At 44.3% G+C, this 16,824-nt stretch overlaps 1 protein-coding gene across 1 annotated transcript in view; it reads left to right on the top strand.

Moving 5' to 3' along the window:
* Positions 1-16,824, top strand: part of pard6a (par-6 family cell polarity regulator alpha) — a 24,646-nt gene extending 7,822 nt beyond the window's left edge. Inside the window, exons 3-6 of the mRNA XM_086163319.1 lie at positions 12,461-12,750; positions 14,217-14,342; positions 14,436-14,635; positions 15,877-16,824. Of these exons, the coding sequence (XP_086019445.1) occupies positions 12,461-12,750; positions 14,217-14,342; positions 14,436-14,635; positions 15,877-16,186 (926 nt within the window). The 3' untranslated portion in view covers positions 16,187-16,824. The remainder of the gene's footprint in view (positions 1-12,460; positions 12,751-14,216; positions 14,343-14,435; positions 14,636-15,876) is intronic.

Genomic DNA, 16,824 nt, shown 5'->3' with positions numbered 1-16,824 from the left:
AGGTAGAAAAATTTTTTTCCCCTTTCCCTGGAGATTATTCTTTCTTCTTTTTAAGTTTAAGTTCCAAAAGTTTAGCAGGAAATAGGCTGCAGGGACTATATTGCACATTTGCAGCTGCTCCACCCTTTTAATGTGAATCAATTAAAAAAAAAAGGATACAGCAAGCTGTGTGCAGAAATACACATGGCGCTTGTGAATAATGATTTCCGATCTGAGTCACAGGGTTGGAGGACCGATATCGATATTTTCAAATTCAAGAATGCACCATCACGCAGTGCATCTCCTGAGTCACAAAGATATCTGAAGATTAGTCGGTGTAATTGACATTGTTGAGGAGAAAAGATGCATATTTTGAAGATATTAAAAAAGCAGTGTGACAGTAGTTAGCGCTACCGTCCCTGCAACACTGTGTGCAAGATAAGCCGTACACTTAATGAATGAATGAATGTATGAATTTAAAGTCTAAAAAATGTGGAAAAAAAAGCTTTCCATAAATAGCGTGTGAATGGCTGGAATGCGCTTTTAATTGTCCCAAAGTGGAGCACAGCAGAAAGTGGACAGTGCAGCAGAGGTACTTAAGTTATAAATACTCAAAGTTATCAAAACAGCACCATGCAAAGGATTGGAAAATATAGACAATAAAGAGATACATAAATAAACATTATTGAGCAAAAAAATGGAAGCCAGTAGCAGACAACAGCTGCTCATATCAGAAACACGGCCGAGTGTATGGATGAGCAGAAGTGTGAGTGAGTGAGTGAATGTATGAATGAAATGAATTGTATCGGGTGCAAAGTTGGTGTTAAGAGTAGCCAAACAGCAGCTGAGAGGAAGGAGCCGAGAAATCTCTCCTACTTGGAAGAACTACTTCATTATCACACTGCTTGATCCAGATATTTATAAATTATTTATTGTTGTGTTGACAAAGTACAATCAAGCCCTGCAGCAGATTTTCAAAGATGTTGTTTCGTCTGGTCTGACAGTGAAGTAGCAAACTACTCCATCCTGCTGTGTTTACATCTGTCCAGCACTTTTTCAGCCCCTCGTGGATTCTGTGAAAGTGATTCCTTTCTGTACACTGATGCCTTGTCAAGTCTTTGGGCAGGCCTGTGTTTCTGGTGTTCCTTGCATAATTCATGACGTGCTAATCCGCTGTTTAGCGCTCTGCTATTGTTGTTATGAATCACAGACAGCTGCTAGCCTAATAAGATTAACTTAGTGATCTGGACGAAGAAAGGAGAAGGGGAGCGCCGTGAATGGAATATGGGCAAGACAACCAAATGATGCCTTCAGGGTCTCTTGTCCAGCTTGGAAAGGCCATCGATCCCCCCAGCCAGGACAGAGCTGTTTCTGGAGTTTACCAACCACTCTTTTGTCAACATATATTTCACTCGGAATAATGATGTGATATAAACGGGTACCGCTAATCTTGCAGCTAATGGGGGAAATCTCCATCGTGCTGCACGATTAGCAAGGATCAGACTGAGTTAGCCAACTAGAAATCCATTCACCCGCCCGGGGTTATAATCCCTTCTTAGACCCCGCATCCACGTGATTCAGAAACTTCCGACAATATTGAAAGTTTGGGAAATTTTCTAGACATTTGCCTCGTGGACGAACCAAACTCTAAAGCTCTGAAAAGGCATCTGGGCTTGTTTACGTGACATCGTGGCAACTCACCACTGGATGGCCGACCCCAGCATTTTCATCAGGGTTGAAATATACATTCAGTATGTACACTGCTCAAAAAAATAAAGGGAACACTTAAAAAACACATCCTAGATCTAAATGAATGAAATATTCTTATGAAATACTTTGCTCTTTACGCAGTTGAATGTGCTGACAACAAAATCACACAAATATGATCAATGGAAATCAATTTTATCAACCCATGGAGGTATGGATTAGGAATCACATCAAAATTAAAGTGTAAAAACACACTCCAGGCTGATCCAACTTTGATGTAATGTCCTTAAAACAAGTCAAAATGAATCTGTGTTGCTTCCTGAGTGGACACTATGATTTCACAGAAGTGTGATTGACTTGGAGTTACATTGTGTTGTTCAAGTGTTCCCTTTATTTTTTTGAGCAGTATATTTTCAAATGCATGATTCCACAGCAGGACTGTCATAATTCTCCAAAAATGGCATTAAAATATGCCTTCAGGTGTTCCATCACGTATTGTGTATTGTGGCAGAATCAGGCTTCCCTTTCCTCCCCGTTCTTGCCAAAATCTAAAGCTGTTCCCAAGCAGGGGTTTGAGATCATGCCTCATTTAAATCACCTCGTATTTCTCCGCATCCTCCGATATATCATTCGGCGGTGTGAGGTTCCTGTCAGAGGGCTTGTTTAGCTCCTGCTCGTGCAGAATTCAGCCAAGCAACCCAGGCCTCTGCACGAAGCAAGGCAGTTGCATGGTTATGGTGTTCCTTTTAGTATTTGTACAACTAATCACAGTATTTCATTGGATTTCTTTTCTGTCATTTTGTACTGGTATTTATTTATTCATTTTTTTCAACGTGACAAATATCCATTTAAATTCACTATTCACTCTTGTTTTTTTTTTTTCCTCCGGTTTTCCACGGTACACTCTGTCTTTGCCTTTAGAAAAAAACCCATGACGTCTTTTTTGTAGTTAACCAAATCAAGAATGCTTGATCCTGCAGTTATATGCGGTGACTGGCTGGAGCCGCACTCTCGTTATCACCTATATTGAAACAGTCGAAGCGCCTTGCAGAGATTTCTGCCCGTCTCCATCCAAGCAGAGCTTCAGAATTATTCAGTCGCCTTGAGTTCAAACGCAGGGCTGGAAAGATAAACCATTTTCCCCGGCCTCCTCCGTGGCTTTTGCTGTCCTACTTGCTCGTGCATCAAAAAGCAATAGCAGGAATATCTTAATGTACTACTAATTTTAGGGAAGTAAGTCACCTACTCTTTTCACCTCACCTATGCAAATACATTTTGTGTAACATACGTTAATCAGAAATATGTTCTGAAACAAGTAAATCCTACAGAACATCCTTAAACTCTGTCTCAAAGTCAAGGCTTTCTGCCTCCTATTCTCTCAACCCCCCATATTTTAATGTGTGTTCGTGTGTGTGTGTGCGTGTGTGTGTGCATGCGCACTTGAGAGAGGGCAGGACGAGAGAGAGATTGAGAGAGGTTGAAAGAGAGCGTGATAGTAGCCCATCTGGTGTTGTAAGCCATTAGCCACTGAGTGGGATTATCTTACTCTAAAAGACTTCATCAATCATATCAGCTCGCTGCCATTACTTTGTGTCAAGTGTGTGTACGTGTGTGTCTGCGCGCGCGCGCATGTCTGTGTGTGTGTGTGTGAGAGTGTGTGCGTGTTTGATTTGCTCAATGTAAAAAGGCCTGAAAGGATTACATGGGGGGGGTCCCAAGTCTAATATGTGAATTATGTTTGTGTGCATCCAGACTTCGCTGGTTGCAGGAAACCAATCTAAATTGTAATTTACTAAAGCGGTAGTCATGGCAACAGTCCTGAAGGACAACAGCAATACTTCTAATGAGTCTCATATCTGCGTTTCATACGAGTGTCGAATATATTGAAATGATGAGGTGCTGATGTTTCATTTGCAAGGTCAGCGGTCACCTTCTGCACGCCACCATAACGCCGCCATTACTCAATCAGCTCCATTTATCCGAAAAGGACACTTTTCTTAAGTGAATGGCAGTGTGCGGCAAATAATAAGGAAAAAGCAGCTTACAATGGCAGCATGAAGCAAAGCACCGCTTTTAGGCCTTTACGAGCGTTTGGAAGCGGGCTAGCTGAGCCGACAACCTGTGGCCGGTTTACTGCAGGAGGAGCGGAGGTAAGGCTATTCTAAGCGCTTTCATCCGTGCTGTCATTTTTGGTTCATATTATCTGTTCAAGATTAAACTTTTATACCATTTTAATGCCCAAGAGGTTTATAAATCATACCCCATTTATTGCATTTGGAGCAAAATCTGTGATGTTTTGCCCAGGTTTTGTTCATCTGAGGTCTTGGTCCAGTTTCAACACGTTATGGGTTTTTATTTTGGAATTTGGAGTCGTTACCCTGTGAAGTTGTTGCTTTGTCCTATACTTTATCCATCACTGCCCCCCGCGCTTTTTCTGATTTTTTTTTTTCTATCTCAGTACAAAACACATTCCACTGTTAGCTTGTTCCGTGTCACGTTCCTTTTGTCTGACTGAACGTGGGTCTACCCTCTTGGCGCACACAACATTATTTGCCCTGTTGCTAATGTTAACGCTAGAATTTTGAACTCAATTGAGGAAGACCAAGTCAATTCTTCTTTGCCGCTGCAATTGCACCCCCTGACACCTTTGTGCTGACGGGAAATTACAATCAATTTGTTGTTGTATGCCCTCTGCAGGCAAGCCAATTTAGAGGCGGGGAGGAAGATATAGAGTTTTATGATAGAGAAATAAGAAAAGCTTTTTCACGGCCAAAAGAGTATGGGTGTAAATATGGAATGGGAGAGATTTGAAAGACAGCTAATGGAGAAATATATGGAAAAACATGAGGGCAAGGCAGAAAGGGAATGGATGCCTCACCACGAGGCACCTCAGAAACGACAAATCTCAAGTGAGGTACACACAAATCAATACGCGCAGTTTGACAGTTCCGTCTCCCGTCACTCTCCCGCCACCGCCCCGCTCAAATCATGGCAAGGGATGGTGGATCCCACAGTTTGTTTGAAAATATCGGTGCGCCGCATGATGAGGGGGAGGACATATGAAATATTTACACGCCAGCAGTGACACTGAGGGGTGGCAGAAGCAGAGAGAGAGCAAGAGAGAGAAACTCTGCCCACACTTGGCTTCGGTTTCATCTGACACGAAGGCGAACTGTCAAATGGGGCGAAAACAGCTTACTGGAAGGAACCGATATTCCGAGACTTGTTGCAGAGCCACCGCAATTCATGTTAATTGTGCGTGCAATAGAAGTGCGATACAGAGGGCATGTGTGTGTGTGTGTGTGTGTGTGTTTGCATGTGCGTCTGTAGTCACCACATTCGGCAATCGAGGGCAAGAAGAGGTTACAGCACATGGACAGAAGCCTAGAAGTGGTTTCGATTCTTCGGGCCAAGTGGGAGCGAGATGTTTATGCGTATGAACAATTCAAATGCGATGGATATTTATGGTTTTGAATCGCTGGAAAGGATTGAAAGTATTAGGTGTTTAAAAACCAAGCGAAGTTGCATCACGGTTGAAGATCATGTCGATGAGAGAATGAGACGATTTATTCTAAACGTGGAACGGCAAATCTTGATTTCCAAACACGATAACATCCAAAGAAATCACATTTTGTCTCGCCTCAATGTCTGACACTGTGTGAGCACGGGAGACTGGACTTTTACGCAAAAGAATCTGGATCCCAGTCGGCATTGTGACGTCAGCGTAAGAATATCAGAGCTGCGTTACTACATAAGACCTTTTGACTTGATCCAAAGCTCGGCGGCACAATTCCTTATTTGTAATTGGTTCGGAGAGACACTTCGTGCAAAATGGAGATAAATAAACATGTCTGTCGGTACCTGAGTCAGATCCGGACTCAAATAAAACTGTGTTTTGCAGTTTTTCTCAGCTTGTTAGAGCCACACAAACAACGACCATCGCTTAGTTGTTAATGCGTCCACACTTAAAATAAATCCAGCCCTCCCTCTGCTGTCACACCGAATTTCATTTTTGGGATAGAGCACAAGGCCTGTGACACAATTACAACACCCGATGTTTTTTGAGGTCAGAGTCGAAGCGCTTTTCTCAACAATGCGTTTTTCACACATAAAGAGGCTTAATTAAAATCTGTATTTTATTCATTTTTCTTTTTTTTTTGCTCTAAGTAGGTAGCCAGGTTTTTAAAAGGCAGCCCTCTCAGCATGGTGCTCTTTGTTTCACGCCATGCCCTGTCTGCTTGCCCGTCACACACCGGCCCGCTGCAGAGCTGCTCCGGGTGCGGCCATATGGCGGCCCCCCGGGGCTCCAGATGGTGGGCACTACGGAGTGAGGTCACTATTAGACACACACACTTTATGGCAGAAGAAGATGACACACACACCCACACACACACACACATTGAACAGATATGGACCACATCTATATGCACACATATCGGCGACTCATTTGTAGATCTTTCAAGGTTGATTGCCGTCGTTCTGCTGCTGTTAATTATTAAATCAATTAATGACATGACGCGTTTAGTCCCACAGAAAAGGGGAATCCTTGTGCCGGAGGGTAAACAAGTGATTGAAATATTAACGCTGTGATAAATTATAGTTTATTTTAGAACTTAATTTCGATCGCAACTTGAGTTTCCATTGGCCGGTGGTGATTTTATTGTTTTGGATCGAGGCCCATAGTAAGATATGTATGCACAAGGAAAGGAGTGTAAAATCAAGAGGTCCTATGTCTCAAATCATACATTTCCAGCGGGCTAACGTGTGATTTTAGAAATAAAAAGCGCGTGTCTGTGTGTGGTTGTTTTCATATCTGGTGTCTGCATTGGAAGAATAAATCTTCTTATCAATAAGCGGAGCCCAACCACTCATCATGTTTACTTTCAAATTGTTTGGCCATGATTAATTCATTTTATGAAGCTCAGATAGAATTCCGCGCCATTGAAAATAACCATCGGCAGACTTGGGTGTTTAAATATACAATCTAATGCGATGAAACACATCTGTCTCCTCGTCGCAGCACCCGATAGCTTTCAGCATTTAGCCCCATCCATGGACTCTATCTATAACTTTTGCCACACTTTCCATTGTAGCATTGCCAACAAAGCCAACAGATCAGAGGTGTTCACTTCTCCCGCTCCCGAGCCCTTTGATTATTATCCCGAAAGATAGAATTACAGGAATCCACAATGGCACATACAATTTGACCTAATTGGATTTTCACTATAAACACAAATGATCAAGGTACGTGCCCGAGCCGGGATCCAGTGTGTCTGCCGGCAGAGCCACATATACCTCAGTGCCAATCCGGCAATCTCTATTTTGTACATATTTACTTGATTTTTAAAGAACTATTATTGTATTCTCTCACATCATCTCACCGTGAGATTGTTGTCGTATCGACAGTGTAGCGCTTCCACTGATGTCACCGTCAGATGCAAAAATTTGCAGGTCTGTAGATGGCTTCCTTTTTGTGTTGATGCCCTTTTCTTATTATGGATTTGTAAATAATGAATCAGGCAGCGCGTTCTCCACGTTCCTCGGGGTTCTCCCGGTTCCCTCGGCAGTCCAAAACCTTGAATGACCGTACCTAATGAACTTAACCGAATGAATGAATGAATGAATTTATGATCCATGCCCTCCAGGTCGTTTCACTCACTGCCTGTTCATTTTCGTCCCCTGCCGGTGAGTCGGGCCTCCGATCAGCCATACAGGCTGTATCCCTGCCCTGTGTCGTGCATTCAGCAGAGGCTGTATTTCAGATCTGTTTTCATGTTCTACCCTTTGTTGGTTCCTTAGTTGTGGTCCGTGTGTTTTTGTTTGCCAGTTTCAATATTGTCTACCGATCAGCAGCATTTGTTTTTGGTTAAGAAGCCTATTTTAAATCAATCGCAGCCTGCATATAGGACTTTGATAATCGTTCCGCTTTCACGACAGCAAAAAGAAGCCCTGAAATATCTCGATTCCATGGCTAAACTCTACATTGCCGTCTCCAAATCCCTGCAGTTCGTTGTCTGGGTTTGCTTTCATGAGGTCATAAGCCCACTATAATTACGGCAAATATTTGAGAGCATACCAGTTGAACAATATTGTATTACTTAGATTGCATTATAATATGAATCAGATTTTAGGAAATTGCTGTTTCATGAGTTTAGCAGTGTAGGTGCCTCCAGGGCTTTTGGACCGTCCTTTCAGACGACACATCCAGACATAAGAAATCCCTTTTTCAGGACTTCATACTGACTTCCATTCATTATGGATTGCATCGACCCCTAACTTTAGCAGATACATGCGTAACCTTCACTGGGGCCTCAATAATTAAACATTTCCTGGTTTGGACCGGCTCACCGTGACGTCTGTGTATCCGCAAGGTTTTAAGATTTTAACAACGGTTATTTTTACAACCAGAGCCACTATCATTGTTGATGTACTTGTAGAATATACAATTTCAAAATAACATTCAGACTTAAATGCTACCATTGTTCCCCTCAAAATAAGAGTAGAATGTCAGAATCGATGCCGCTGAAACTGCTTCAGTGAAAAATAAGTGAGGAGTGTTTATCCAGGGAAATGGCCTTCATTTATATGGTGCTTTCATCACCTTCAAAGCACTTTACACTGGATTGCATTCATCCATTCACACACACTCTCACACACCAAAGGCGGCAGGGCTGCAAAGCGAGGCAGCTAAGCAGGCCGTTGGGAGCAGCCGGGGGGACCAGTTGCATAAGCATTCATTTTCTTTACTCGGCAGTTCTCAACTGGTCTACCCTGACTGCCCCCTCAGGTAACGGCCAGGCCACTCCGGATCGGTCTGTTAGCTTAACTTCTCCTGCGTGTAACCTACACGTAGCACCGTAGCAGGAATCTATGCAGTGATTGAGAAGCTGGATTCTAACATGAATGTAGACATATTGATGTCCTCCTGACAGCTACATCCAATCACACTGTCCATGTGAACACTGATGAAACTGGTCCAAATGTAGACCTCTCAGCAGAAGGTTCTGCACCTTCAACATCCACTGAGCTTAGAGACGATTTTGGAGCCCTGTTCGACACTTAGCAATATCGCTCAAAGAAGCTTACGCTACAAATGACGAGAAGAGAAGGAAGATGTGTGCAGAAACATGGAAACATACAGCTACGCTAGTGCAGTATCCAGACTGGAGTGTAAGTTCAGAAATGTGTTCCGGACCTTGCGCAACTGAGCTGTCCTACAGAAGAAAGTTGCCTGCTGTCTTGAACTTCCAGTCCGTCGCCCTGCTTTAAACATCCGATCCAAGCATTTTCATCACTGTCTGCTCACCGTGCTCTCAGATGTTGGCCCTAATGGCCGTGAGTTAAATAGAGCTACTGCTAATCCAGTGCCTGGATTCAAAAGGGAATCATCTGGTGCCGGACTAGATTGAGATTAAATCAGTTTTTTTTAATCTTCTTCAGTGTCTCAACCATCAATCCTGATCCTCCACAGTTGGCTTAAAGAAATCTTCTCCAATCCTTTGATATTGAGCTACACTTAAGCTGGCAAGCACTGCTATCTTAGTTATAGCGGAGACGAGCAGATGGTTGGCAGGGCTGGTGAGAGACAGAGAGATAAAAGACAGAGAACGTGATCATCTCTTTGAAAGAAACTGCCTTTTTATTCTCAATTGCTTTGGTTTTAATGAGCTGTAGAAATAAATTCTTTATACAGTGTCTTGTGGAATTGATTTCATTAGAATAACATTTAGCATGCAGGTATAAACAAGCTCTCTGATCAGTTATTTAAAAAAAAAAAAATGTTGTGATTGACCAAATCGTTATTTCTCTTCAATGTCTTTTTTTTATTAACTTTTAGTTATTTGGCCTGTGAATTAATTTATAGGAGTTGTACCCTCGAACCCCTCGCAGACATGTGGAGAACATGTCATATCGTTTTAATTTAAAATACATGAAAGGACATTGCTGGTAACCAACCGCGTTCAATTCCGTGTATGCGCCCAGAAATAGTACGGACTGCATAAGATACAACCTAAAGCTCATTTTGCAGGGCTCAGAATTAGAAAATGGAAACTCCCTTTCCCAAAATATGCAGATCCATCAGGAGGATTGCGGAAAAAAGGGTGTGTTGGGTGTGAGTATACGGGACGGAGCATACAAGTCCAGATCGATTGTCTTTCTTGTAAGCTCTAGCTGATCATTTCTAAATGTGTGAAGGGAGCGTGTGAGACAGGCAGACGAGCAATCACGAGGATGTCGGCGAGACAACACCGTAAACATCACCACTGTCATGAATCCCGCTGTCCAAGATCGGAAACCACCCTCACTTTTCAGCAGCTCCCTGCTGCTACCGGGTAGTGATGCTAGCCTGTAGCACAGTATCCAATTGAGGTTCCACAGTAAAAGATCTGTTAGTCCTCCACAGGAAAGGTGGTTATCATACAAAATCATCAGTCATTTCCTTTACAGCAATTTGTCGAAGATTCGAAACCGTAATCGTTTGGAGGCAATTGTGATTTGGCTGTAAAAAGTCTTGACGCTGGTCATCAAGCAGTCCCATGCACAATGTGATCACGCAAATGGACCAAATATCTAATGTACTGGAACCGGGGGTCTAAATGCCGACTGGCCACAGTCCCATATCCTTGCACAGCCTTGAATTACCAGACCACAAATGGCTCTTCAGAGTAGACCCGATGGACTAATCTTCATCAGTAAATTAAAACAAGCGTGACATAATCCAGTGTCGGCGCAGAACCTCATTTCAGCAGCTTCTCCTCCAGATCTACGAGAGGCGCGAAAAACACCCAGGTGCTTTTTCCAATCCCCTTTTGTTTTAATCCACTTGTTTCGGTCTAATTGTTGGCCCCGACACAACAACAGTGGTCATCCACTTTCAGGACCGGCTTTGCAGGATTTTTGGGGGAAAATCTAAAAACAGGCAGAGGCTGACAGACCCTCTCAGCCTTTGGCGTGGGCCTGAGTGCCGTCAAGTCGGATTGCATTTGCACAGGAATCCAAATGTGGACAGAAAATACAGAATTTTAAGAGTTTTCAGACTGTACATTTGACGAATAAACTCTTTGGATCTAATAGCTGGTACGCTACAATAATAACTTTTAATATTCATGAAATAAAAAATAACGGTGAGAGCCCAGGGACTGTTGTCAATGTATGCATGATATTGATCTTTGTCGGTCTTCATTGAGTTTTATTTATTTTCTAATTATCATTCGGAGATGGCTTTGACCTGCAGCGCGGCAATAAATTAAAAGAAATAGACGGGGTGGGAGGAGTTCTGTTTTAAAAGTTGACATCAATTACATTTGTTTCTTGCATCAGTGTGTGTCTTTACACTGTTTCAAAATTAACAGGGTCAGTTGTTATCATAACTGCCGGGTCCTATTTGGGTTTTTCCCCGTGTTGGGCGCCGACCACGTCTGATAGCAGCCGTGATAGACACGCTGAATGAAAAATTTAAAACCCCGGCTGGAACTGAACTCTTGAACTCGGTTGTGATTTCAGGACAAACGAAATCTTCTTCCGTTTCGCCGAATAAAACGCACCAGGTAGATTGAATTAATGACGTCTGCGATTTTTAACATTATCTTACCCCCCAGATCAGCACGAGTCTCCTGTGACATTGCAAGATAAACAACGGCCATGAGTTTTCTTTAAGCGTGCTCTCGCAAAAATACAGTTAATATTTTTGTAACTTGGATTTCAGTTCCACGGGGGACAGATAGACAAGGAAGGAGCTTATGAGAGAAACAGAAAGTTGAATGAGGGTGCGGTTGAACGCTGAGCAAATCCGATCCCGGAGTGTAGTATTTTTGGACCCGGGTTTGTTACGGTCATATGAGGAAAAACAACGAAGAGAAAATGATTAGCAACTTCTGCTAGGTTGCAGAAATAAACGTTGGCCGCTAACTCCCACCCCCAGGTCTCCCACTGCGGCGTGGAAGAGGTGGAGGTTCCCCCAAGCTCCTGTTGAAGTCAAAGTGTTGTATATTTGTTTTCGTCATTGGTCAAATAGTGTATTATAGGCTGACAGGCAGATGGAGAACCTGACCTCCTAGTATCAACGGGGCTCTCGGGGTTCTAAATCTACACATTTACAATATATACACCATGGATTTCTAGAATATTCCGTTCTCTTACCTGCTCCTGTCTCAAAATAAAGGAGGATAATGACGTTTTTCTCATTCAGAATCAGTATGACTTGATAAATTTAGCATACAGTCACTAAAAAGAATCCGTGAACATGTTGATCATAATCATACAGCTGTGGCTCAGATTGTGGAGCGTCCCTCCAATTGAAAAGTTGACGGTTCAATCCCTCCTGTCTTCATGCCAAAGCGTCCTCGAGCGAACACTGAACCCCTTCAGTTGCCCCCGATGCTCTGCTTTTTTGATATTTCTTTTAAACAAAATGACACTTCCTCAGCAATGGTTTTAACTATGTGAACGGGAGTCGGAAGCCCAAAGAAGTACCAACTCTTGGTTCATCTTTGTAAAATGATGCTCCGTGCTCCGAGTCACTGCCTCAACTATCATATTTAACTGAATCAAATGGTATTTTTACTTCAAATCTGGGATCATTTAGAACTAGTTTCATGTCGGAGTAACCGGGGAACGTTGACATCTACTGTCCGAACCACAGAGAAAGCCTGTCATGAGGTCAAACAGACGTCCAACCTTCTTCCAAACCATTGAGGTGTTACCGTCTGTACTACAATTCCATAAAGCGTGGATTATTGATGGCTGGGTCTGCTGTGCTCTGGTCTCCTTTCAGAGGATGAACCCGTGGTTTTCGCTACCAACTCCCTCCAGAGGCGTAAAAAAGGCCTGGGCCTCTCCGGCCTCCGTACCACCGGCTCGGGCTCCACCCACTCCAAGAACAAGCTGGGCCTGATGATCGGCCTCCCGCAGAACTTCAGGCAGATCTCCTCAATCATCGACGTGGACATCCTGCCCGAAACGCACCGGCGTGTTCGCCTCCACAAGCACGGCACCAACAAGCCGCTGGGCTTCTACATCCGCGACGGTGTCAGTGTGAGGGTGACTCCGCAGGGTGTGGAGAAGGTGAGTGTGACCATTAGATGTCTGCAAACTTCACTAAGAGAGCACTAATTCAGGGAGCATTGCACGAGGAACAGAATCCAGTGGAAATATGATGCATGAGCGTATCAATTTAGGAGTTTTTGAGGTTTGAGCCGTCGCTCGGTGGATGTTTTGTGATATGTGCCAAGATCTGAGTTAGGAGCGAGTGGAAGGAGGGTTTGACACCCAGTGGCTGCCGGTGTGTGTGCAAAGTGTCTTTTACAGACCGCCTGCCGCCAAGTAGCCCAAAGAAAATCGTGGAAAAACACGAACGAGATGTGCGTGCCATGGACACGTTGAAGTTATTGTCGCTGAGATACGGTGACAAAGAGCATCGTCCGTGAGAAAGCAGGAGACATTTACGGGGATTTGGTGCGACGGATGGCGGGAACAAGGCGTCAGGAGAGCCGTTCAAAGCCAGTCGGGGACAGTTTGATGGTTTCGAAGAAGAGGAGCGGCGCTCGCTCCGTTCATGAATGGAGTTTAGACATAAAGTACATGTACAGGAAAGTGTAGAAAAGTGTGCACGTTACATTTAGCAGCACATTGTAGCATTAAGTGTGTAGCCAGTGAGGTAAGGATAGAGCATCTATAAAAAACTCCCATCTCCTCCACAGCCACCGGCATCTTTGTCCGATCTTTATAAAACCACTTTATTTCTTTACACCCTCTTTTATTAGGTGTTTTTTTTCATACAGTATTTGTTATCCATAGAGTACATTTTTCTCACTTAAACACATCACAAAAGCAGGATTTAATAGCGTTTCAACTCATTCAATGGGGAAATTTAATTTTATATACATGCAGGACTGAGTTTCGAGCTCGAACACGGGACCAATCCTACCCCTAAATCAAGGTGTTTCTCGATAACATGCTCTCACATGCGGAGGGGATTCCTCTTTATGAATAAAATTACAAACTTAATCATGGTGTCGGTTTCCGTCAAGCTGAGAGGGGGAAAAAAAAAACGCATGAGCGACATGTTTAAACAAAACTCCGAGTGAGCAAACAAGCCTGGCGCAGTGAAACCCTTCCTCCTTCTGGGCCCGCACTGCCGCTCTGCTGTCCGCAGTCGTCCTCTCGGCTGGAGATGGTCAGAAAGTCAACCGAGTCAGCGGAAATCTGCAAAAAAGATAGAACCTCGAAAAGGCTTCCACATTTGTTTTTGACCTCTCAAATCAGCTCTGTGGAAATACTGGAGCCCTTGCAGAGGAGAAGCCCGATGTCTTCAGTGTGATGTTTTGTCATCTTCATTCAGTGCACGGCTCCACCTTCAGATCTCCTTTAATAGGGTGATGGATGTCTCACAGGTGTGAGTCTTCACACTGGGAGACCTGTGCAGGTGTTGCTGCTAAACATAGATGTACACCAGCAGCCTCCTCACTAACGCCCAACAAAATGTATCAGAAAGCATCGGATTTAATTTTCTCCTCCCCGGCGGCGAACAGGTCCCGGGGGTGTTTATATCTCGCCTGGTGCGCGGCGGGCTGGCAGAGAGCACCGGGCTGCTCGGGGTCAACGATGAGATTCTGGAGGTCAACGGCATTGACGTGGCGGGGAAATCCTTGGATCAGGTAAGCGCATCTCCGAAACCGCTTCGGTGGGAAATCTGTTGTAAATCCGATCGGCTGCGATTCAACCTCCTGCCCGTCCATCTCCCCCCTCAGGTGACGGACATGATGGTAGCCAACAGCCACAACCTCATTGTGACGGTGAAACCCGCCAACCAGAGGAACAACGTGGTGCATCGTGGCAGCAAAAACTCAGTGGGGAACTCCAGCTCCGTGGGCTCAGCCGGATCCACGGGCTCGGCGCCGTCACATGACTCTCCGAGCCCCGCCTCCCAGAGCAACCCCATCACCGCCAGGTTAGACAAGAGACCGATGCGCCGCTTCCCATCCCACGCAATATACGGCGTGTCTGCCGAGCAGCTAGCCTCCTAGCTTCCCAGTTAGCACGGCTCATTGACCGTGGCGTGTGCACCGGGGCGAACCAATGCAACTGAGAGACTTGGAAACAACGTCGGATGAAAAGGTTCACGGCGGAAACCGAATGCGGATCGTGGTGAACGCCAGTGTGGTTGAGTGTAAAAGGGAAGTCAGAGCTGGGCTGGCGGAGCAGGGCCTGAGCTGGCCTGAGAAAACCTTCACGCTGCTATCACGCTCTATACCATTATGGTACTACTTATAGACGTTTTGCACTAAACTGCTGCTCGTCAAATATCAGTTTGTATCTGCGTGCACTTTATACTTCATAGTTTCATGTAACAGTGCCATTTACTGTTAATTTGCACTCTCATTCTCATGATTTTATTTTGATCATTTCATGTCACCGTGGTATTGTGAGAAACGTCTCCTCCATTCCTCTTTATGTCCAGTACATACTGAGAATTTGACAATGAAGCTGAGTTTGACTTCTGTCACGGGCATGCAGAGGTCTGCTGGGGCCCGGGGCAAATCTTAACTGGAAGTGTTTGGCCAAGTGTAAGGCCCAATATTCTGAGAAAGTAAAACAATTGAATACATAAACAGATGAAACATGAAATAGACAATGTATTTGATTTTAGTATAACTCAATCTATGTGGCTCTTTACCCCAAATGATACCGAAATTCACATCAGCTGGCAGAAATTCTTTTTCATTAAAGTCGGATTGCTCAGTGGCTCCTATGACATAGAAGACCTCACACATGTTCATTTAAAAATCAGTTGTCACAGCATGCGACTGAAAATGCAATTATAAGCGGTCATCTGTGCGAAATGCAAAAGTCAGAAAGATCCTGCGTAAATATTTCACGAGATATCGCCAAAAAAACATAGTCGCAGCCTTTCTAGAGCCGCTCACTGCTCGGAGAAGGTAGAAGAAGTCATTTAGATGAAAAGCTGAAGAAAAAACGAGTTATGAGTCGAGCAAACGCAGGAACTAGCGGCGACGTTCGTCATTCAGCGCGTGTAAGGAAGGGGAGAAGCACCGTCTTCTTCAGCCAGAAAGGGAACACAACGTTAAACGAAAAGTCAAACAGGAGGTGAGCCTCCAAACACAAATGTAGCACCGCTGAAATTTTAAAATGACCATTTCTCCCTCTCCTTGTGATCCGTTGCCACGACAGCAACAGCATCGCCGAGGGCGACAGCAATGAGGAGGACGACGACGGCGACATCATCCTGGAGAACGACTGCCTGATGCCCTACGAATCGCACCGGCTGGCCAACAGCAATAACACGAACCTTGACAGGGACTCGCCGAGCAACAGACTGCACAACCCCGCCGGCGCTCGGCCGCTCAGTCAGAGCGTCTCCATGCCCAACAGCGTGGCGGCCTCGCTGGAGAGGTCCCTGGTGATGACCAATCACAACGGAAATCCGACCTGTAGCAGTCAGGAGAACATGAGAGAGGACGGCAATATAATAACGTTGTAAACGTCACCACGGAAACAGTGCGGACTATGGGACGTTACGGCCGGAATGTGATTGCGAACTTGGCTCGTCTCTCTGATTCACCGAGTGTCGCCGGACGTCCCGACATCCCACCTCATCGACAAAAAAAACTGACACGAAGTGGCGTTTCCTTCTGTGCCTGCCTGGTGCATCATGGACTCCATCCACAGAACTCGCCTAAAAGCAGCATTTTATATGCACCTGTAAAAAAACAAGGTTGTGGTAATGTACAGATCTCATCTTTTCAGGGGTTTTCAAGCAAAGATATCATTTATAGTCTCCCAAAAAGGGAAATAATTTAAATGCCATAATGTATTAAAAGATCGGCGCGTACTTCCACAGGGCAACAAACGAAGAGAATGCATATGTCCTGTAAAAGCCATAAGTCTGTCTGATGTCACGATAATGAGCAAGGCATCTTTTATTTCCAAATGATTCTTTTTTTGTTTTGTTTTTCTGTGAAATGTATGAAAAGAATTACACAGTGGCACCAAAGTTTATACCACAACCAATTTTAGCATTTGTGCAATGACCTGTTGTAAGTAGCGCGACAGCGACGGAGCAGGTTGGAGCTTCATTGTCATGAATAAAATCCAGAATAAAGTCTTTTATTAAAACAC

The sequence above is a fragment of the Fistularia commersonii genome, chromosome 17 (genome assembly GCF_037954325.1).
Source record: "Fistularia commersonii isolate RoL2024-O1a breed Wild chromosome 17, RoL_Fcom_v1.0, whole genome shotgun sequence".
Taxonomy (NCBI): domain Eukaryota; kingdom Metazoa; phylum Chordata; class Actinopteri; order Syngnathiformes; family Fistulariidae; genus Fistularia; species Fistularia commersonii.
This window is presented reverse-complemented; position numbering and strand designations above follow the sequence as displayed.